The 22814-nt window shown below is 54.4% G+C and overlaps 2 protein-coding genes across 3 annotated transcripts; both read left to right on the top strand.

The window, feature by feature from the left end:
* The first annotated feature begins 292 nt into the window (after positions 1–292).
* Positions 293–6231, top strand: ENTREP3 (endosomal transmembrane epsin interactor 3). The gene is made up of 12 exons (XM_019662621.1): positions 293–1132; positions 1329–1385; positions 1585–1695; positions 1801–1920; positions 2050–2157; positions 2699–2871; positions 3007–3106; positions 3444–3513; positions 3783–4328; positions 4956–5024; positions 5139–5392; positions 5483–6231. The coding sequence occupies exons 1-12, from the start codon at positions 908–910 to the stop codon at positions 5654–5656; spliced, it is 2007 nt and encodes a 668-aa protein (XP_019518166.1). The 5' UTR covers positions 293–907; the 3' UTR covers positions 5657–6231.
* A 1776-nt stretch (positions 6232–8007) lies between these two features.
* On the top strand, positions 8008–22813 carry GBA1 (glucosylceramidase beta 1). 2 transcript variants are annotated; one of them, XM_019662566.1, is made up of 13 exons: positions 8008–8182; positions 8277–8364; positions 17889–18060; positions 18446–18533; positions 18763–18954; positions 19077–19223; positions 19511–19644; positions 19861–20033; positions 20263–20500; positions 20826–21050; positions 21407–21570; positions 21959–22075; positions 22162–22813. In XM_019662566.1, exons 3-13 carry the CDS (start codon positions 18043–18045, stop codon positions 22265–22267), a joined length of 1602 nt encoding a protein of 533 aa, XP_019518111.1. In that variant the 5' UTR covers positions 8008–8182; positions 8277–8364; positions 17889–18042; the 3' UTR covers positions 22268–22813. The 2 variants fall into 2 exon arrangements, with proteins under 2 accessions (XP_019518111.1, XP_019518110.1); XM_019662565.1 differs by lacking the exon at positions 8277–8364.
* The last annotated feature ends 1 nt before the right edge of the window (position 22814 follows it).

Genomic DNA, 22814 nt, shown 5'->3' with positions numbered 1-22814 from the left:
GGGCAGTCCACGGTTGGGCGTGGAATCGGGAGCCTCTCCACTAATGCCGGGAAAGAGCCACTACCTCTGCTGGGAACACAGCGGGCCCAGGGGCCTGAGAGGCTGGGTGGGGTTCAAGAGGGCGCCGAAAGAGATGTTAGCTCGGGCCTGGGTCCAGAGAGAGGCAGGGGCTGCAGGGCACGCCCGCCGGCTACGTCGCGGTTCCAGCCCTCCCCTCTCGCAGGGTGCCTGCCGGGACTACAACTCCCGAGGTGCACCGCTCCGGCCAGCACCGCCACGCCACGCCCCTCCTCTCGCACCATCCCCGTCCCCACCCCCCGCCTCCAGTTCCAGACCCACTGCAGCCCGAGCTGGGGGAGCGGAGCGCGGTGGGGAGGGGAGCGAGGCAGGCGACCCAGGGGACAGCGGAGCTGTGGTCTCTCCCCACCAGGAGGCCTCGGATCCCACCGGACACTCCGCGGGCACGCCGACCGCTCCTCCAGAGTCACCCACGCCGACCCCTCCCCTCTTTGGACTTCTTTCCCTTCCTTCTTGTCTTTACCCTCCCCACCCTCCCCTGGGTTGCGGACCGCCGCCCTCTCCTCACTCCCCGACCAGCCCTTCTCGGCGCCCTTCTTCCCTAGAGATGCGATGAGCCTGTGCCCCGGCGTCCTCATCGCCGTCCCGGGCACGGTGCCCGTCCAGTGCCCGTGCTGGGGAGGGAGTACTCCGCGGCCCCCCCGTGACGCCCCTCCCTTGGGGGCCCCCCCAGCTGGAGTCCCTGGGCCATGCCCCAGGAGACCCAGCCAGGGGGTGGGCTCTAGAGCGAGGCGGGTGGAGAGGAGGAAGGACGGGGCCTTGGGCGCCTCTGAGATGCTCCCAAGCGCCAGGAGGGGCCGAGCGAGGCTCAGGCAACCGGGCGGCAGGCATGATGCCCTCGCCTAGTGACTCCAGCCGCTCGCTTACCAGCCGGCCCAGCACCCGGGGCCTTACCCACCTCCGCCTCCACCGACCCTGGCTGCAGGCCCTGCTCACGCTGGGGCTGGCCCAGGTGCTCCTGGGCATCCTGGTGGTCACCTTCAGCATGGTGGCCTCCTCCGTTACCACCACCGAGAGCATCAAGAGGTCCTGCCCATCTTGGGCTGGATTCTCGGTGAGTTGGGTGCACAATCGTTGGGTGGGGGCAGCTCCTTGGGCCCCACCCCTCCACACCAGTCGCCAGTCCAAATCCTGGCCTGCCTCCCTCTCCTGGTCCTCTCCTTCCTTACAGGGCTGAGTGCACCCTGTGGTGAGGAGCTCACTCAGGTGCCTCCCCTGCCAGGCTGAGCCTGTGCCCACTCTGTCCCCAGCTGGCGTTCTCCGGGGTGGTTGGCATTGTGTCCTGGAAGCGGCCATTCACTCTAGTGGTAGGTGCCAGGGTCTGGTGCCCAGTGGGGGGCAGGTGCCCAGCACCTGAGGGGCTGCCCCTTTATGCCCTGGAGAAGGGAACTGGCTCTCCTGTTGGTGTCAGCCAGGCACAAGTGTGTGTGAAGAAGGGTGGTGCCCGCCGTGGTAGAGACGCATTCCTGAGGGTCCCGGCCTGAACCTGCACCCTCTTTCCCCCAGATCTCTTTCTTCTCGTTGCTTTCGGTGCTGTGTGTCATGCTCAGCATGGCTGGCTCTGTTCTGTCCTGTAAGAATGCCCAGCTGGCCCGAGACTTCCGGGACTGTACCTTGGTGAGATCCGAGGAGGGCAAGCAGAGAGAACTAGTTGGGGGAGCCGTGTGGGGCACCTGGGTGTGTCCTGACTCAGGCTGCCTCACCGTCCCCACTTCCACTCAGGAAGGAAAGGAGTGTGTGTGCTGCCCCTCCGTTACCCTCCTCCGGCCCTGTAAGGGCTCAGGGCAGGAGCTGAAAGTTTCCCCTAACTCCACTTGTGATGAAGCCCGAGCGGCCCTCAAGGTGAGCACGCACCCCCACCTCCACCGTTCCTTCCTCTCCCACCATGCCTCCCCTCGTGGGGACCTCACAGGCCCGAGCTTGGGATTCACCCCTCCCCTGGCCCCTCTCACCGCCCGCTTCCTTTCCCAGAACCTGCTTTTCAGCGTCTGTGGGCTCACCATTTGTGCCGCCATAATCTGTACCCTCTCAGCTATTGTCTGCTGCATCCAAATCTTCTCCCTGGACCTCGTGCACACGGTGAGAGGGTGGCCAGGGTCCATGCCAAGCAGGTGTGAGGGGGGCAGGGACTCGGGTTGAGGGGCTGTAGCTACAGTGCTGGCTTCTGAGCACCAGGGGCCACCTATGAGGCATGTCTATTATTGTAGGGGTGCTTGGGGGGCCGAAAGGGGGGGTGAGGAGGGGAATGACAAGGAGTATGTCATGCCAGTCTGGGGCCAGGAAAGGGGACATTAGAGAGTGGGACTAGAAGTCGGGCGGAGTCAAGAAGGTCCTAGGTGGGGGATAAAGGGTTGATGTTCTGGAGGGGACAGAGAGCAGGTGGCGATTCTGGGTACAGACGGGGTCATAAAGAGGACTAATTTCTAGATGGGCAGGGCCAGAGCTGGAGGTCCCTGGTGGGGCAGGGTTAGAGGAGGAGCTTGTTCTGGCTGAGGGAGGAGCCAACATTGGGCTTCTTGGAGGGGGTGGGGCCAGAAAAATGCAGCTAAGAGAGAAGTTTGGGAGCCAAGGAGCTGCGTTCCCGGAATCCAGGCGTGCTGACTGGCTTGCTCCCCCTTAGCTGGCCCCTGAGCGCTCCGTCTCAGGCCCCCTGGGGCCTCTGGGCTGTACATCCTCGCCCCCAGCCCCTCTTCTGCACACCATGCTGGACTTGGAGGAATTCGTACCGCCTGTGCCCCCACCTCCCTATTATCCCCCCGAGTACACCTGCAGCTCAGAAACAGACGCACAGAGGTGAGGCCTGGTGGAGTCCTGCTGAGGGAGCTGAGGAGGGGGAAGGTGGCTGGGGCTGGTGGCTGGACGCGTGGGCAGGACCCTTGTGGAGCAGTTTCTTCTGCAGGCTTTGACCCTCTCTCTCCCTCCTGCCAGCATCACCTACAACGGCTCCATGGACAGTCCAGTGCCCTTGTACCCTACTGATTGCCCCCCTTCTTATGAGGCCGTCATGGGGCTACGAGGAGACAGCCAGGTAAGAGCAGCGCCTGGTGTGGGCGAGGGCGCCGGGGCTACAGCCTGGAAAGCTGAGTGAGCTGGCCACAGCCGTCGGATAAAGATAATAGTTCTCACGATCCTATAGCACCAGTGCGCCGCTGTCACCTATGATCTCCCCTAGAGTTCAGTGAGGTGGGTGGGGCAGGAACTATTATTTCTATTTTATACATGTGGAAACTGAGGCTCACATAAGTGACTTCTACAAAGGGACAAAGCTGGAGTGGAAGCCCGGCCTCCAGAGCACTGTCCAGCACGTGGGGCGGGGCCGCATCGGTGTGTAGGGCTGGACCCTTGACCCTTTTTGCCTTCTGCAGGCCACTCTGTTTGACCCTCAGCTTCATGATGGCTCCTGCATCTGCGAGCGAGTGGCCTCCATTGTAGATGGTGAGCAGAAAGTGGGGGGTGGGGGGGCAGACAAGGGCAGGCGGGCCGCCTGGGATGGCAGAGCTGGGTGGGAGCAAAAAAGGGGGTGATGAGGCTGAGTTGGTGGTGTAGGGACCAGCGAGGGCGGTGGCTTCTTGGAACCCTGGACTTATCTGTCTCCTTTGAGATAAAACTGGAGGCAGCGTGGCCCCCCAGAGGCTGGGCTTGAGAAGAGGAGCTGCCCAGGCCGGGTGGGGCTGGTGCTACCCAGCGCCCCCTGCCGCCCACAGTGTCCATGGACAGCGGATCTCTGGTGCTGTCAGCCATCGGCGACCTCCCGGGGGGCTCCAGCCCGTCCGAGGACTCCTGCCTGCTGGAGCTGCAGGGCTCCGTGCGCTCCGTGGACTACGTGCTCTTCCGTTCCATTCAGCGCAGCCGCGCCGGCTACTGTCTCAGCCTGGACTGCGGCCTGCGCGGCCCCTTTGAGGACAGCCCGCTGCCCCGACGGCCCCCGCGGGCTGCCCGCTCCTATTCCTGCTCTGCGCCGGAGGCCCCACCCCCCCTGGGTGCCCCTACAGCCGCCCGCAGCTGTCACCGGCTGGAGGGCTGGCCGCCCTGGGTGGGACCCTGCTTCCCGGAGCTGAGGCGGCGGGTCCCCCGCGGAGGCAGCCGGCCAGCTGCAGCCCCTCCCACCCGAGCCCCCACGCGCCGCTTCAGCGATAGCTCAGGTTCCCTCACCCCTCCGGGGCACCGGCCTCCTCATCCGGCTCCCCAGCCACCGCTGCTGCTGCCGCGGTCCCACAGTGACCCAGGCATCACCACCTCCAGCGACACCGGTGAGCACCCCCCACCCCCACCAAGGTTCAGGAGGGCAGGCCCTGGGAGTTAGAGGGCCAGGGACGCCCAGAGATCTGGGACACTGTTGAGGTCCCTGAGGAGGAAGAAAGGGGGAGTCGACTCCTGCTGCAGGCACTCCTTGAGAAAACATAGACGTAGAGAAAACGCTACTTGACGTAGAAAAACGACGTCAAGTAGCTTCGTGGCTCAAAGAGGAGGATTTGTTTTTTGAAACCCAATTCCACAGCTCCCAGCTTGGGCCAGTTATGAAGCCTCAATTTCTCACCTGTAAAACAGGTGTAACAATGGTATCCCAACCATAGGTACGACAGAGTTACTGAGAAATAAGATAATGTGAGGAAAATGCTTAGCGTTGGCACGGGAAGTGCCCATTACCCCTGTGTGTGCCCGCCCCGGGGAGGCTGCCACTGTGAACGATGCCACCTAGTCCCTGTCTTGGTGAACTGTATCATCTCAGGGCAGAGGTGATGCCCCCCTCGGTTGGGGATGGGGGGCGACGTGGGAGCTGTGAAAGCGCTTCTGGGCTTGAATTCTCACTGGAGGTTGGTGGGCTGGGTGGGCGTGTCCACCGAGCATGCCCACTAGGTCCCTGTTTCTCTCCCCAGCTGACTTCAGGGACCTTTATACCAAAGTGCTTGAGGAAGAAGTTGCTTCTGTTTCTTCTACAGATACAGGTCAGGCACGTGGTCAGTGCCCAGGGGTGTGGGCAGGGAGTGCCTGGCACTCTCTGAAGGGGTGTCCCTTTCCCTTTCCACCCACTCGACCTCTCTGTCTGTCTCTCTCTCCAGGCCTCTGCTCTGAAGCCTGCCTCTTCCGTCTAGCCCGATGCCCTTCCCCCAAGCTGCTGCGTGCCCATTCAGCCGAGAAACGGCGCCCTGTGCCCACCTTACAGAAGGTCCCCCTGCCCTCGGGCCCTGCACCTGCCCACTCCCTGGGGGACCTGAAGGGCAGCTGGCCAGGCCGGGGTCTGGTCACTCGTTTCCTGCAGATGTCCAGGAAGGCCCCAGAGCCCAGTGGGAATGGAGCCCATGGGCATAAGCAGGTAGGCATTAGGGGAGCCTGGGAAGATACCAGGAAGGCCTGGAACTTCAAGTGGGGCCACACTGCTGCCCGTTCCTGTGTCCCCCTTCAGGTACCCCGGAGCCCGTGGGGCCGGCCGGGCCGAGAAAGCCTCCACCTTCGGAGCTGTGGCGATCTAAGCTCCGGCTCCTCCCTGCGGCGCCTCCTGTCAGGCCGCCGGCTGGAGCGTGGTACCCGACCCCACAGCCTCAGCCTCAATGGGGGCAGCCGGGAGACTGGGCTGTGACCTGCGCTTGTTGCCACACTGAACAGATGAATACCGGGGCCACAGGCACCAGCTGGTTGGGACCAGCAGCCCCCAGCGTTCCCTCGCACTGGCTGGCACAAAAGAAATCCGCTGAACACCCCCCAAAAGAATCCCTTTCCCTCCTACCTCTGGGGGCTCCTGCTGCTTGCCTCTGCTCGTCTGGCCCGGGAGAGCTTCTGTCCTGTGCTGCATGGGTGTTCAGGCTGTGAGGGAGATGCCCCAGCTTACAGCACTGGAGGAGGAAAAGTCCTGACCCCCCAGCACGAGAGTAGCTCTCTGTGATTTGCCAGGGGAACTATGGCTGGGGTAAGGCGTGTCCCGGGTATGGAAGCATAGGGGGCTGTGTGCCTGTACAATTGAGTGGTGAGGCATGAAGAGTCATAAAAACCTAGCTGGCCTCTCAGCACCGCCACCTCTAGCTGCATGACCTTGGGCAAGTTATTTAACCTCCGTTGCCTGACCTGTAAAAAATTGTGAGGACAAATGTTTCTAAAGCTCCTCACACACTAAGTAAGCCTCAATAAATTTCAGTTTTCCCCTTCTCTTCTGGATCATGCTTTATCGCCAATGAAATTTGTTCTCGTATCTCTCATAATGAAAACTCTCTCCAAACACGTACATTTCTTTCCAGCTGCCACGCTGTATCTCTCCTCCTTTTCATAGCAAAACGTTTTCTTCCTTCCCTGCACTTACTCCCACAGCTCCTTCCTCTCCCTCTCCCCAGGTACTGCCCTTGACCAAGTTTTCAGTAACCAAAAGTTACCAGCCCCAATGACCATTCTCTGCCTGTATCTCACTTGACCTCTAAAAAACATTTACTCAGAAAATCAGCGTTTTTTTTCTCTTGACTTTGTCCCTTCCTAGTCTTTGAAGACATTCATTCTATTTTTCCTTATACTTTACCCTCTCGTTATCCTTGGCAACTTGTACACCTTATTGGACTGCTTACCCCTGGAGGGCCCCAGGGCACTCCCCTTGGCCCTCTTCTACTTCCATGCCATCTGTAGATGTCTCTACCAAGGCTCACGGCTTCTAAACACCATCTGAGTGTCCATGGATAGCTCCCTCTTTGACCTCTCCATGGGCTCCAGCCTCCCACTGACATCTCTGCTTGGATGTCCAAGGGCATCTCAGCCTCAACATGGTCACAACCGAACTCGATTCCCACCGACCGTACCTGTTCCTCTTCCAACTGTTCCTTCTCAACAAGTGGCACCACCCCTCACCCAGCTGCACATTCCAGAAGCGTGATTTCTTTTCCCTCATCCAACACATCCGATCCTATCCTGAATTCATCCACGTCTCCCCAGCTACCTAGCTCGAGCCACCAGTCTCTTTGCCAGCCTCTAAATTGATCTATTTTCACTCCAACAATCCATTCTCCACTCAGCAAAATAAGAAAGCATGTCACATCAAGGTTCCACCCCAATCTAATGGCTTCCCATTGTATTTAGAAAAATCTGCAAACTCCTTCTGAGACTGTGGTCAGGGCCTTTTCACCTGCTCTTTCTCAAGCATCAAACGCTGTCCTGTGGCCACTGCCTTCACCTAATTCGGGTCTTGGTTCCATTTTCACCTTCTCATTGAGCAACCCCACCCCCACCCCCGGGGTCATTCTATCACACTGCCACGTTGTTTGGAGCACTTAGCACTATCTAAAATTACCTTTTGTCTGTGTGGTCCCATAGAATGTAAGCTCCTGAGAGCAGGGACTTGCTCACTGCACTAGGGTCTAACACTTAGTAGGTCTTCAACAAACTCAAGTTACCTAAGTAACAGAGTGGGGCCTTGAAAGCTTTGCGACCCTACGGTTTTGGCGATAGCCGCGTGTCCTACAGGGAAGGAAGGGAGGAGGGAGGGGCGCTGTCCACAGATGGCGGCAGGCTGCAAGACTTCTTGAATAATTCACCATCATAACAACCCCGCCTCAGGGAGGGTTGGGGTGCGGCCAGGACGACAAAATGAGGTAGGAGGGGGTGGAGATTGAGGTTCCCAACGGGACAGTTTCTGGGCACTGATGGTTCCCTATCCTGAGGTTCTCGGAGGAGGAAGCTTAAGAATCCTGTTCAACTTCTGGGGGCTGGACTCACTGAGGGAATTCAGTCTCCCCCTGCTTATTACAGCGTGCTGGCGGGTGTACTCCCAGGCGCATGCGCGCTTCTCGCCTCCCGCGCCCGCTTTCCCAGTAGACCTCCGAATACGCTTGCGCCGCATCTGGGCTACGGCTGGTCAACGAGAACCGTTCGTCCATAGGAAGACCAATAGGGAGCGCGGAAGGGGCCTGCGTCCCGCCTCCTGACCTTTAGAGGCCTCTCTTCCCAAAACAGGCCCGTCCCGCCCCGCCTCCTGCGCGTCTCGCGGCTGCGCGTCGTGGGGGCGCAACCTCGCTCCGGCGCGGGTTCTGCAGAGCCCCCTTCTCCAGCCCCCCCGCGCCCCCGGCTCTGCAGGGCTGCAGTGGGATTTCCCTTCGCCTCCGGATGGGGCTGCTGTTTCGCTTCGCCCACGGTAGGCGTACTGGATGGAGCACCGTTTGGATCTTAACTCTTCCCCTCGCTGCGTTTGCACTTCTCCTTTTCCTCATCATTGTTATTATTTGTAGGGATGGTCGTAATTTACTAATGAAGAAGAAGGGATCACATCTTCGAATCCTCCTCCTCTTGTCTTTTGGAGGGTGGAGTGGGAACAAGGTCTGTGTAATTTGTCTATTCTCCAATCACTCGACAAACGTTCAGCGGGCATTGGACCAGCGCCCGGCGCACTGGGGATACGCCTGGGAGCCGGGACAGACTGGTCCATACCCTGCTGGGCTTAAGCACTGACCCAACAGCAGGCAAACGAGTGAGCAGGCCGCTGGGCGCCGTAACTGACAATAGGCCGCTTGTACAATCAATTCATTGTGTTAAGAGCTACAGAGGAGACGTAAGGGCTATGAGCTTGTGTTACAGCAGAGGTGTGTGTGGAGAGAGAATTTTTTTGGAGAAAATGATGCCCGAGGTGAGTCCTGAAAGATGAATAGGCATTAACTAGGCTAAATGGAGGTGAACAGCTGTGCGTACAGGAGGAAGACCCTTTGCGAGGACTCTGGGGTACGAAGAATGTAGAACAAGGGGGACAAGTCCTGTGGCAGGCTCTAATTGGCAGACGGTCTCCCTGTCTTGGCACTTGCCCCCTGCAGTCTGATTTCTACACAGCAGCCAAAATGACCTTTTAAAAATACAAACCTGATCTTCTCACTTCCCTGCACCAAACTCTCCAGTGAATTTCCATCGTAGAACAAAATTCAGACTCCTTGGCCACCAAGGCCCTACAGAATCTGGCCCCCCGGCCTCCTTCTCTAAAGCCACTTCTTACAGTTATCCCTCTCCCTGGCTGTACCCAGCACTCCCTACCCCTTTATTTTGTTTCATAGTTCTCATGGCCACATGAGATGACCTGGTTTTGTGTCGACCAGCCACTAGGACATAAGCTCCATACAGCTGGGGGCTTGATCATTGTATTTATTGCTGTAGCCCCGGGAACTAGAACAGCACCTAGTAGACACCCAGTTATTATTTCCTGAGTGTGTGAATAGGGAAGCTCATAGCAAGGGTGCCTAACCCAGTCAGAGTTGTCAGGAAAAGCGTACTGATGGCAGTGATAGTAAGGCTGAGGCCTTCATGATGAAAAAGAGGAGTTACTCACTTGGGTGACCAGTTAGCTCAGTTGGTTAGAGCGTAGTGCTGATAACACCAAGGTTGCCGGTTCGATCCCCGCATGGGCCGCTGTGAGCTGCGCCCTCCCTAAAAGAGTCAACTATGCCATTGTAGCATGAAAGCAATGACCATGGCTGCTGTTCCCCAATAAAGTTAAAAAAACAAACAAAAATAAAAAACAGGAGTTAGTCTTTTTTTTTTTTTTTTTTTTTGTCTTTTTCTTTTGAGAGAGAGAGAAGAAGGAAGTACTTGTGGCAGAGAGGAAAGCAGAGGCCAGGTGGGATGCAGCCTCATAGAGCAGATAGATGGTGCAAATGGAGGGGTGAGGCGTGAGGGTGGGACAGAGCCCTCTTAAAGGCAGTGTGGAGCCCACGGAAGGAGTTGAGGCCGGAGAATGTAGCTTTGGAATTTATATTTTTGTTAGACCATCCAGTTCTTGGAGAATGGATTGGAGGAGAAAAGTAGAGGTTAGGGTGGCGCTGGCGGTTAGATGCTTCTGTAGTTTAGGAGGGACATAATGGGGAGAAGGGTACAGGGGGAGGACAGACTCAAGAAGGAGTCCCGGGCTCTGGGAGGAAGGGCTTCCATTCATGGGGAAGGGAGCACAGGAGGAAGAGTGGGCTCAGCTGGGGGAGGTGATGCTCTCATGATGGTCCTGCTGAGGTGTGTGGGAGACACCCCGAGGAAAGGCCTGGAGGACAGTCACAGCGGTCATCGCAGGAAAAGATTGGGGTTGGAGGTGGAGATTTGGGAACCAAAAGCGACTAGAAGGCAATCGAAGCCATGGGGTTGTCTTGTTGGAGAGGGCATGACGTACGAGAGGAGAAAGCCTAGGACAAAACCCCGAGGAACACCCGCAGGCAGAAAGAAGAGGGGAAGCCTGCAGAGGAGAAGGAGCAGCCAGAAAAGTGGGGGGTCATCCAGCCAGAAAAGTGGGGGGTCATCCAGCCAGGAGAGTGCGGCGCCCTGGGAACGAAGGAGAGCACTTTAGGAAGGGAGGGGTCGTGTGTCAACTGAGGTAAAAGGCCAAGGCAGAGAAGAGCTGACCACTGTCCACTGGACAGAGAGTCACGGTGACGCTGGCAGCAGTGAGTGGTTTGGAGTGGGGAGGGCCCAGCGTCAGCCTGTGGAGAGGAGGAAGTCTGAGCGAGGACTCATCAAGTGTAGCCACTCATTCCAGAAGTTTGGCATGAATAATAATATTACATGCAGTGTTGCATTAAATCCTCCTAACAACCCTTGAGGCAAGAGTTTTAGAGAGATGAGGAAACTGAAGCTCGAGACCTTAAATAACTTCCCAATACCTCTGACGTAGTGAGTCATGAAGCAAGGATTTCAATCTGTGTAGTCACTGGTGTCGATGCTAAAACACCCTTGCACATTTCCCCTCCTGTAGGGGACCAGAGAGAAAGGGTGGCGGCCAGAGGAAGCACGGCGGGGCGGGAGAGGTCTTGGACACAGGACTCCTTTGACGACCGAGGGAAGAAATAAAGGCTGAACAACTAGAACAGCAATACTTCCCGCCCCCTCCATAGAGCTTGACAGTTCCCAAGGATCTCCTTCGCAGATGTTATTCTCGTGTGTGAGTCTCATTACAGCCCCGCTTGGGAGGCTCCGACAGCAGGAATGAATGTGCCAGCAGGTCGTGGGTGTTCAGTATCCGAAGCCATCCTTCCTGGAGCCTGAACCAAGCCCCTCCATTGGGTCTCACTCAGATGCTAATCAGCATGTTCAGAGTTAGGCTCATTCTTGCCGAACTTCACCATTCTGCCCCAAACCACACCAAGGCTGTCCCTGAAACACTGACAAGCAGGTAACAACTTGGTAACAACCCCCTCAGTCAGCAAACCCTGAGCCCAGATTCGGTGCTTGCCTCTGAGTGAAGAGTCTTGAGGTTTCCAAGAAATAGGACCCATGAAATTTGCTCTGCACGTGTTTATAACCTACAGGAAGACTAAAAATATGCTACTGAACTATCAGGAAGGCTCTTTGACATGGCGGCTAAGAGCGGCTGGGGCTTCAGGGAAAGACGGGTCTGAATTTAGGCTTCACTCTGCCGCTTATCTACTTTCTCTAAGTCTGAGTCTTATCTATAACATGGGCCTGTCAAGCGAATGCATGTAATTAGCACTCATGAAAGGTTGGCTATTATCTTGAGAAAAAAATAGAGGATAGCACGTGAGGCATAAGTGCTTTTCATGGGCACTGGGCTTCACAGGGAATGCCATGGTTATTGTTTAAGAGTTGGTTAATCAGAGTCTATTGTAATCATTGTGCAGTATATACATGTATCTGAAACATACAATGTTACATGTCCATTACATCGCAGTGAAGCTGGGGGAAAAAAAGAGTTGGTTAATCAGATGAATGCAGGGGGGAAACCACACCCTAGTAACTGGCAGAAGGAGTCTTACTGGAGAGGGGAGTCATTTTTTGGTGCCGGTCCTCAGGAGGAGTGGGGTATCTTCAGATCAGAAACCAGGGCTGAAAGGTCAGGTCCTGGCTTGATTGGTTTATCCATTCATTCATCTAGCATTTTTTGAGCATCTGTTGTTCTGTGCATGGAATGAGAAAGTGTCTCTTTGATTTGACCATGGAGGTGACAGTGGGATTTGGGAGCAGGGGGTAGGCGTCCTCTTTAGGGAGTTGGTTTGAGGCTTAAAGAGCAAGGAGCAAATGGCATGGCACCTAACCTGTCTCCAGGGCTGAAGTGTGCTGTCCCGAGCCAAGCCGCAGCCTGGCACAGGGCTGGCCCAAGTGGGATCGGAACGTCACCGCTGGCTGGGTCAGCCAGACTATTTTTGTACTTCTGCTCTTCGCTTATGTTCGTTTCCCAGTTGTCCATCCTTGGTATTTAGCTAAATCTTTTAAAATGGGACAGAGATATGCACTTATGGCCACCTAGTGCACCCCTAGTGGCCACTGCACAGAGGCCTAGGCTGTTGAGGTGACTCACTAGGGCAGTGGTTCTCAGTCGCCCCCTAGGGGACATTTTTGGAACTTGTGTCTTTAGTGGAGACCACCATTAAGAGGCACTTGGAGGATTTCATGGATGGAGCACAGGAAAGGTAGACTTTCTAGAACAGGGGTCGGCAAACTTTTGAAACAGAAGAGCCGCCAGGGTTCAGCAAACTGCCGCAGACTCTGAAGTAAAATTGAAAATGAAAATAAAACTATCATAGTTTAAAAATTTATAAAATTTTTAAAGGATATTATTCACATAATGGTGATTATGTAAAAATGTATTTATGGCTCTCAAATAATTTTTAAATTGTTGTGAGGGACAGGATTGGCTCTTCCAGGGGTCGGCAAACTTTTGAGACGGAACGTACCCAAAGAGCCACATGTAGCTCATGGGCTGCAGTTTGCAGACCCCTGTTCTAGAACGTGCAGGACAGCCCTGCATAAGGAAGAATTGTCTCTCATTCTACTTGACTTTGGACATTTCTGCTCAACAACATATGCCAATATAAAATCAAATATAAACCAGCGGGACTTTATTATGTAATAAAGCAAAAAAGACTCACAAGAACTTTTTTTCTGGAAAAAGCCCAATAATTTAGAAGACCATTATGGAGAAGGGAGCTTAAATAAAATACATTGTCTTGGAATCGCTGCATCTGCCTACTCAGTGCATTAGAGCGTTCCTAGCTATGGAATATGTTTCGTTGAATAGTGTCAACGAAATAGGAAATAGTGTAGTTCCTACAAAAACAATGAACCAACTGCAAATAGTAATAAAACTTTTACTTGCTTAATTGAGGTGAAATTTACAGACTATAAAAGTCCCCTTTTAAGTGTACAGTTCAATGATTTTTAGTAAATTTACTGAGTTGTGCAACAGTTAACCTCCATTCCCACCCCAGCTCCAGGAAACCACTAATTCATTTTCTGTCTGGATAGCTTTGCCTACTCTAGAATTTCATATACATGGAATCATACAATATGTGATCTTCTGTGTCTGGCTTCTTCGTGTAGCATGATGTTTTTGAGGTTAATTCATGTCGTAGCATGTATCAATATTTCATTCCTTTCTATTGCCGAGTAGTATTCCATTGTATGGAAATACCACAGTTTGTTTATTCATTCACAATAAAATGAATAATGGTGGGTGAACATTTAGGTCATTTCCATGAATAATGCTGCTCTAAACATTCACAAGCAAGTCGTCGTTGTGTGGGTGCATGTTTTCATTTCTCTTAAATAAATACCTAGAAATGGAATAGCTGGGTCACATGGTAACTCTAGGGTTGCCATTTTGAGGAACTCCCAAATTGTCTTCCATAGCGGCTGCACCATTTTACGTTCCCACCAGCGATGTATTTCCCCACATTCTTTCCATCCCAACACTTGTTATTACTGTCCATCTCTTTTATTATAGCAACCCCAGGCAAAGTGGCATCTCACAGGGGTTTTGATTTGCATTTTCTTAATGACTGATGTTTGTTGAGCATCTTTGCATGTGCTTGTTGGCTATTTGTGTATTATCTTTGAAGAAAATGTCTCTTTCAATCCTATGCCCATTTTTAATTGGGTTATTTTTTTGCCATTACTTTGTAAAAGTTCTTTATACGTATATTTTGGATCCTAGGCCCTTATCAGATATGTGGTTGCATATATTGTCTTTCATTCTGTGGGTTGTCATTTTACTTTCTTGGTGGGGTCCTTTGAAGTACAAACACGTTTCGTTTTGATGAGGTCCAATGTATCTTGTTTTTTCTTTTGTCACTTGTGTTTTGGAATCATATGTAAGAAACCATTGTCTACTGAGATTGTGGACTTTAGATGTGATGAGATGAGACTTTGGGGAACCTGGGGAAGGTGTAACATGTGGGAAGACATGACCTATTAAGGGCCAGTGGGTGGACTGTGGTAGATTGCCTTGTAGCTAGGTAGATGGCCCCAAGCGATCCCCACCTCCGAGTGTTCACACCTTGTTTAGTCACCCCACATATTGTATGGGGAAGACCTGTGTAACCAATATTGCAGAAGTGATGATGTGTGATGCCTGAGGCTAGGACTTTGCGCTTCTGCCTTGCTCTGTCTTAGCTCACTCACTCTGGAGGAATCCAGCTGCCATGCTTTGAGGACACTCCAACAGCCCTGTGGATACGTCCACATGAGGAGGAACGGAGGCCTCCTGCCAACAGCCAGCTCCGTCTTACCACCTGTGTTAGCTAGTGGCTCATCTTGGAAGCAAAGCTCAGCCCACTTAAGCCTACGGATGACTGCAGTCCTGGCCAATGCCTTAGCTACAATTTCATGAGAAACCTCAAATCTGAGCTGTCCAACCCGGCAACTCCTGACCCACCAAAACTGTGGGAGATAACAAATGTTGATTGTTGCTTAAAAAATAAGAACAAAGAAACCAGTGCCTAATCCAAGGTTACACAGATTTACTCGTATGCATTCTTCCAGGAGTTCTGTAATTTTGGCTCTTACATTTGGGTCGAGGATCTGTTTTGCTTTCATTTTTGATGATGGAGTGAGGTAAGGGTCTAAGTTTATCTTTTTCATGTGGATATCCAGTTGTCTCAACACCATTTGTTAAAAGTGGTGCTGATTGAATTGCCAAGGCTTAGAATCAAGTATTAAATTCGTGGAGACATGTGGAATGCACTGACTCTTATTCGTAAAGATTGGCTTTTAAACATTTCCATTAATCATATATTTAATGCTTTGGCAGCATAATGATAATTACATATTATGAAAATGACATATGGTGAAAATTACATATTGAAAGTATTAATACATGGGCTGGTTTTGCTTCTGGTATTTCCTAATTTATTTCATTTAGGGTTAGTGCAAGATCTGAGTACATTACGTCTCCTAGATACTCATGCCGAAGCATTTTTACTTATCGAAAACACATTTTATTATCAAGATAGTCCAATTATTTGTCCTTCATATTCCAATTAAGGCAGCTCTACTGATTCTTTTAAATTGTGTGTGTAGGGAAGTCGTCGTATCTATACATTTATCTCAGGATTGTAAAGAGCATGTTAGAAAATAGTTGTTATGAAAAGGGGGTGCCCGGGCTGTTGGGCTGCGATCGCGAGGGTGGGGGAGAAGGACGCTCAGGGACAGGGGAAGAGCCACCCCTCCCCAGCCGAAAACCAACCATTCCTGCCTAACCTGGAACTCCTGGGTCAGTGCAGTAGCCCCTGACTGATGTCTTTGGAGAACACGGACCCAGACATGTTGTTGCCACATAGCCAGCACTTCAGAAGCCAACTTGGCCTCCATCTTGGGCACGTAGAACCCTTTGTAAAGAACAAGGGGTGATTTTAAAACAATGCAGAGCACACGGGGCAGACCAACTCAGCAGCTTTGGAAAACCAGCAGCCCCTCGCGCAGCGTTTGGCTTACCAGAGGCACTCGTGAAATATGTGGTGGTTCAGCCAAGGGACTCTGAGTAGCCAGGGGAGTCAGGGCAGCTTAATGACCTTTCTTAGGTTCCTCATCGCCAAAGTAGGGAAAAGAATAGTGTCTGCCTTGTGAGAATGAAATGAGAGTGCGGTAAGGGTCTAATGCACCCCAAGTAGCATAGAGTAAGTAACTTCAGAAGATAAGATCTAGCAAATATATGGTGATGGAAGGGAACTGACTCTGGGTGGTGAGCACACAATGTGATATATAGATGATGGATTACAGAATTGTGCACCCTAAATCTATGTAATTTTGCAACCATTGTCACCCCAATAAACTTGAATTAAAAAAAGAAAAAAAGGAGGGGGTGACCAGTTAGCTCAGTTGGTTAGAGCATCGTGCTGATATCGCCAGAGTTGCCAGTTTGATCCCCGCATGGGCCACTGTGAGCTGCGCCCTCCTTAAAAGAGTCAACTGTGCCATTGTAGCATGAAAGCAATGTGTAACCAATGCCCATGGCTGTTCCTCAATCAAGTTTAAAAAAAAGAAAAAAAAGAAGAAGATAAGATCTGTAAGTCTCAAGGGAAAACCACACTGTGAAAGAAATCAGTAAGGTGAGGTGGTATCCAGTCTAAAAGATTTTTACAAACTGAAGGATAAAAAGAAGAAATAAGAGACTCACAGACTGTGTCCCCCACAGAGCGAAACAGGGAGGGGAGGGGGCCCTGAACAGAGCAGACAGTGTGTCTGTAGCATTGCTTAATAATGCGATGTGGAGTGAATGAACTAGAGGGACGTAAGGTATAGATCCCCTGCCCTCCTGTGCCACGTTTCCTCGAAAAACAGGAACTCTGGATGAGGCGGATACTGACACAGTGATAATAGTTCAATCCAGTTCAACAGTTTGGCACCTGCCCAGTTGGTGTCAGGCCGTCTACCTAGCGTAAGTAAGACATCCCTTGACGGAACTCCGTAAACACCGACTTAACTTGCGATATTTGGTGCCCAGCAGCGTACTAGACACACACATTATGGTGCTTAAACCTTACATCGTGCTGTGAGGTAGGAGCTGTCACTCCCCTTTTATAGGTGAGAGACCGAGGCTTAGGCTTAGCGTAAGTCATTCTTCGAAGGTCAAACAGCCAGCAAAGGGTGGAGCCAAGCTTCCACTCCAGCTGGCCTCATTGAGACAATACTGAAGCACCATGGGGACCTAGAAGAAGAAATGACCAATTTTACCTGGAGCGCGTCTGGAAAGACTTCACTAATTTAAAAAAAAAAAAAAGATACAACAAGCGATTGCTGAGCACCTCCTGAGTGCCAGGCACAAGCCTCTGTCACTGACACCAGTGATGACCCTGGGAAGTGGTGGTGTCGCCTCCATTTTATAGGAGGTGATGGTGTCACTTCCCGAAGGACTGGTGTTGGTCAGGTCGTAATTGCGTGTGTCATTCCCACTAAGTTATGTGTGGTGTGGTCCACGTGCCGATGTGGTTGTAACAGCAGGGACTAAGGCTCCTGCTCGGACACTTTCTAGCGTCTGAAAAAGTTTACACAATCTCCCCGTCCTGTGAGAAAGCAGCCACATCTTGATGTGAAGCAAGGGTGCCCTCAGAGGCGCAGTGTTGACACCTCCCTCCCTTGGATCCCGCCATCCCTTTGCCCCCCTCCCCCACTCTGCACTTCGCTGCTTAATAATCACCTGCTCTTTCTCTTACAGGAAGCCTTCCAGGATTAACTCCCTCCCCTCTATGCACGCTTGTCTTTATCTGTAACTGTCTGTGTGTCTGACTCCCCGCCTGCCTCACGAGCCTCTGCAGGGCAAAGCCTGTCTTAATCACTTCTCAGTATGCTGCACAGTGAACCTCTTTTATTAGTATCAGCTTTGTTAGTATTACGTCCACATTTTTTCTCAAGAAAGTCATGTGTCTGCTGTGGGTCCCAGCCTCTGGGATCCGGGAGCCTCTACCCAGTCCCCCATCCCCCCACCCCCACCCCTTACTCGGATCTTTGATCTAAATTCTTCCTGAAGTTGTCATTCCAGAATTTCACGGGGTGTATAATCCGCCAATAGCCTGGAGGAAGCCAGGCACCCTTTACAAGTATGGTTGCAATTGCCTCACTTCCTGTATCATGTGATTGTCCCGTAGTCGTCACGTGACCCATCCACTCTATTATGCCGGAATGAACCCGAAAGGCTAGTCCGATGTGGGTAGCTACCCAGGTACCAGCATCCCTGTTCTCCTGGACTGAACCCTCTGTCTTCTCCGAGGCTTGGGAACCCTGCAGTCTTCTCACCCGGCGATGGAGCTCTCCAGGCTGGTGAGTGAACCAGGGTTCTTTCCCACTGGTCCTGTCTGCTTCTGGAACTGGCCACCCAGGCTCTGGAATTCAATGAATGACAGGACTCTCCTCGGACGCGGGCCATCATGGCACTTTGATGGAGGGACAGATGGAGGGAGGGAGGGGTCGAGGGAGAAATGGGTGGGTAGAGGGGTGGAGGAGGGTCCCGGTTAGGGCGGGCAGAGAGCTGTTGCTAGCAGAGGGCTTGGAGGGAGGTCTGTCACTAGCAGAGGGCATGTTCCTTCCCCCACTAAAGGTGGGAGACAAAGCTGTGGGCGCCCACCAGCAGCCCAGCGCTGCCCAGGAGACTCGTTGACGGGTGGAGGGGAACTTGCCCTCCAGCCATTCCTCTTTCTGTTCTTAGGAATGTCCCAAGCCCCTGGGCAGGGTACGCGTCTTGGCTGCCAGCCTCACGGGGTTGCTTCTAATCCAGGCCGTATCCTGGGCATCAGGTGAGTGACTCAGGAGGGCGGTATACCTGCGACTCCCTTCTGCCTCGTGGTCCTTTGGAGCCTTCTGGCAGACTGATGGTGGACTGAGTGACTGCAACCGCCCTTGGGTGGGGGGACAGCCAGAGGCCCTTTGAAACCTGTGTGCGTCCCCCCTGACCAGCGTGCCTTCACCCGACCTCAGGCTTCAGCCCTCACCTCTGCCGGTGCCCCCTCCCGCCCTCCCTCCCAGGTGCCCGCCCCTGCATCCCGAAAAGCTTTGGCTACAGCTCAGTGGTCTGTGTCTGCAATGCCACGTACTGCGACTCCCTTGATCCCCTGACCCTGCCTGCCCCTGGCACCTTCAGCCGCTATGAGAGCACACGCAGCGGGCGCCGGATGGAGCTGAGTCGGGGGACCATGCAGACCAACTGGACGGGCACAGGTAAGCAGTGCACCCTTCACCCCTGAGCCAGGCTGGGGTCGTCCCGGAGCCGAATCGCCCCAGAGGTCACACGGGTTCCTCCCCTGTGCACTGACACCTGTGATTCGCTGCAATGTCCTCAGGGCTGCTACTGACCCTGCAGCCAGAGCAGAAGTTCCAGAAAATGAAGGGATTTGGAGGGGCCATGACAGATGCTGCTGCTCTCAACATCCTGGCCCTGTCACCCGCTGCCCGGAATTTGCTACTCAAGTCGTACTTCTCTGAAGAAGGTGAGGAGGAAGGGGACAAGATGACAGTACAGTTGGCACTTTGACCCTGACTCCCACCCATCGCTGATGCCTGGGTCCTCTCTTAATGCCCAAATAAATAGGATTGTGCTTCTCACCTTCTGTGGAGTGCTCGGGGACTAAGGCTCGGAAGGCCTGTGCTGCACCCAGGAGCCCATGTTCCCTTTGGCCCTGACTCAAGACATAATTTAGGACTGGCAAGTGGTAGTTCAGGCCCCGCCTTCTCCCGCAGACTCAGACTCCCCGATCCTGGTGGTCTTTTCCTGCAGGAATCGAATACAACATCATCAGGGTACCCATGGCCAGCTGTGACTTCTCCATCCGCACCTACACCTACGCCGACACCCCTGATGACTTCCAGTTGCACAACTTCAGCCTCCCAGAGGAAGATGTCAAGCTCAAGGTGGGCGCTGTGGCTACCTCAGGCCCTGGTGGCCCTGATGCCTGGTGGCTGAGAAGCCTCTGGCGAGAGCAGTGTGCAGAGAGAACCCGGCTCCTGCTCCATGTTTGGTCCTGGGGGTGGGAGGGCGGGGGCCAATGGCTGGGCCTGATGCACTGGTTGGGCCAGTCTGTCTATGTTCCACCTCTGGGTGTCTCTCCTCACTGCCTTTGTTTCTAGATACCCCTGATTCACCAAGCCCTGGAGATGGCCAAGCGCCATGTCTCACTCTTCGCCAGTCCCTGGACATCACCCACTTGGCTCAAGACCAACGGGGCAGTGAATGGGAAAGGGTCAATCAAGGGTCAGCCGGGGGACCTCTACCACCAGACCTGGGCCAGATACTATGTCAAGTAAGGGAGCAGCGGCAAGGCCGTGGGGGTTGGACCAGCCGCCCCTCTGGGACGCCCTGGTCTGTGTCCCCTCCTGGTTTTTCCTCCAGACCCGACTCGCCTCAGCTCATCTTTCTACTTCCTGGGCCTCGCAGATTCGGGCCCCCAGTTTCCCCCGCTCACTGGGCCTACCCCCCAGGGTCTTGGTCCCCTTTCTCAGTCATGCTCACACAAACCCTTCCCCTGCCAGGTTCCTGGACGCCTACGCTGAGCACAAGTTAAAGTTCTGGGCAGTGACATCCGGGAACGAGCCTTCTGCTGGGCTGCTTAGCGGGTACCCCTTCCAGTGCCTGGGCTTCACCCCGGAACACCAGCGAGACTTTATCGCTCGTGACCTGGGCCCCACCCTCGCCAACAGTACGCACCGCAATGTCCGTCTGATCATGCTGGACGACCAGCGCTTGCTGCTGCCCCGCTGGGCCCAGGTGGTAAGGCCCATCACCTCCATGGGTACCCCAGTGACCCCCACACATCCAGCATCCAAATGACTGGCTCCCAAACAGAGTGCCTTCCCTGCCCCAACTCGATTCCTAGAGCACCCCAGGCTGGGTCCAGGTGCCCAGGTGGCACCCCTGGGGTGCTGGGATGGTGGTGACCCCCTCTAGATCTCCAGGGTCCCATGGATGTCACTTCAACCCCTCCAGTTGCATTCATCTCACTGCCATTTTCTCAGGTCCCCTAGTGCCTCTTCAAGAATTCTCTGTGCAGGGCCCAGGTTCAGTGCCCCCTCCCCCGTCCCCCCGCCCCGTGCAGGTGCTGGCGAACCCAGAGGCCGCTAAGTACATTCATGGCATCGCTGTACATTGGTACCTGGACTTTCTGGCTCCGGCAAAAGCCACCCTCGGGGAGACACACCGACTGTTCCCCGACACAATGCTCTTTGCCTCGGAGGCCTGCGTGGGCTCCAAGTTCTGGGAGCAGAGTGTGCGGCTTGGCTCCTGGGACCGGGGGATGCAGTACAGTCACAGCATCATCACGGTGAGCCACCCCGGCCCCTTCTTCGTCATCTCATCAAAGGCTGACGATAGGCCCTCCTCTCCAGCTGGCTTGCTCTTTGGGGCAGATTTCAAGATATCATGATTCCCTGTCTTGCCTTCCCCTACGCCCCACCCCCGCCCTTTCCGAAGGCTTGGGTCTCGGGCAGTTACATCTGCCTCGGAGTTGCTGGTTTCTCTTGCGATGCCTCCAGGCTCACAGTGTCTCCTTAGGTGCTAAGGATACGAGCACCCCTCACAAGGCTGAGGCACCGGAGCCCGTCCCCCTCGTGTGACCCTTAACCACGTTATTTCGGGACGCGGTGTGGAGCCTGCCTCTCTGCCCTGTTCCTATCCTAGAACCTTCTCTACCATGTGGTTGGCTGGACCGACTGGAACCTCGCCCTGAACCCCGAAGGGGGACCCAACTGGGTGCGCAACTTCGTCGACAGCCCTATCATCGTGGACATCGCCCAAGACACATTTTACAAACAGCCCATGTTCTACCACCTTGGCCACTTCAGGTGAATGGAGGGCGGGCACCCCCACTTCCCACCAGGCTCAGCCTCGCCTGCACTGGCTTACGTCACCCCACACGAGGAACAGAAAGGTGTTTAGGGTGGGAACCTTGGGAGAGGCACACCTCTCCCTCTTGCACCATCAGGGAAGGAAGTGACATGATGGCACGAGACACTGGCAGCCCCTGAATGCCTGATGCTCTGCTGGGAGGCAGGAGGGCAGGGCGTGCCAGCAGCATGGCCCAAGGGCTGGAGTTAGCTCCGAGGTTTGGCTAGTGTTCGGGGGTGGGGGTGACTTCTTGAGTGAGAGGTCGATAGGAGCTGAGCTGGCCACAGTGGCAGAGGGGCTGGGCTAAGCTGGGGGGGTCCCTGACAACACCTGTTCCCCCTTCAGCAAGTTCATTCCTGAGGGCTCCCAACGAGTGGGGCTAGTTGCCAGCGAGAAGAACGACTTGGAGACAGTGGCGCTCATGCATCCGGACGGCTCTGCAGTTGTGGTCGTGCTAAACCGGTGAGAGCAGCGGCAGGGGCTGAGGACAGGACGGTGGGCTCAGCAGGGCCACACACTCAGCTTCTCTCCCCCCCACTCCCCCCCAGCTCCTCTAAGGATGTGCCTCTCACCATCAAGGACCCTGCGGTGGGATTCCTGGAGACTCTCTCACCTGCCTACTCCATTCACACCTATCTGTGGCGTCGCCAGTGATGGTACAGATGCCCAAGCAGGCGCCTGGGCTCGACACGGGCATTAAACGGGACAGAGTCAGCTCGCATGCTGTCTGTGGCTAAAGCGGGTACAGCAGGGCTGGGGTGAGCTGGTGACGCAACCCAGGAGCAGTGGTTTGGGTGACTCACTCTCCCCTTTAGCTGGTGCCAGGGGCTGGAGGCCCCTCGGGAAAGGCTTGGGGAGGCCCAGTGGCCCCCCCCTCACCCCCAGGCTGTGTGAGTGTGTGCTCTGTGCTGGTTGCCTGTGGAAACTGGGCCCAGGCCCAGGGTGAGCTCACTGTACAAACACAAGATGGGAGTGGGGGGAGGGTAAGGGAAGGAAGGGATGAGGCAGGCTGGACCCAGAACCGAGGACTGTTTGTCTTTCCTGGAGGTGCAGAGCTGGGCCCTTGCACGAGCCATGTCAGCAGCAGGGCACAGGCAGCTAAGAAGCCAGGCATCGTGGGAGGGCTCAGGCACCCACACGGCCCCTCAGCACCAGCGGGGGAAAACAGCGGCCCCCTAAAGGACAGAATGTCTGATCCCAG

Source organism: Hipposideros armiger, unplaced genomic scaffold (genome assembly GCF_001890085.2).
Source record: "Hipposideros armiger isolate ML-2016 unplaced genomic scaffold, ASM189008v1 scaffold_378, whole genome shotgun sequence".
Taxonomy (NCBI): domain Eukaryota; kingdom Metazoa; phylum Chordata; class Mammalia; order Chiroptera; family Hipposideridae; genus Hipposideros; species Hipposideros armiger.
This window is presented reverse-complemented; position numbering and strand designations above follow the sequence as displayed.

Bases quoted from the DNA above. Each gene is read 5' to 3' on its own strand.
- ENTREP3 (XM_019662621.1), top strand. From the start codon at position 908: ATGATGCCCTCGCCTAGTGACTCCAGCCGCTCGCTTACCAGCCGGCCC. The intron at 1,921-2,049 runs GTGAGCACGCAC...TTCCTTTCCCAG, and splicing joins AAGCCCGAGCGGCCCTCAAG to AACCTGCTTTTCAGCGTCTG. The intron at 5,393-5,482 runs GTAGGCATTAGG...GTCCCCCTTCAG, and splicing joins GAGCCCATGGGCATAAGCAG to GTACCCCGGAGCCCGTGGGG.
- GBA1 (XM_019662565.1), top strand. The intron at 18,534-18,762 runs GTGAGTGACTCA...CCTCCCTCCCAG, and splicing joins GGCCGTATCCTGGGCATCAG to GTGCCCGCCCCTGCATCCCG. The intron at 19,224-19,510 runs GTGAGGAGGAAG...CTTTTCCTGCAG, and splicing joins GTCGTACTTCTCTGAAGAAG to GAATCGAATACAACATCATC.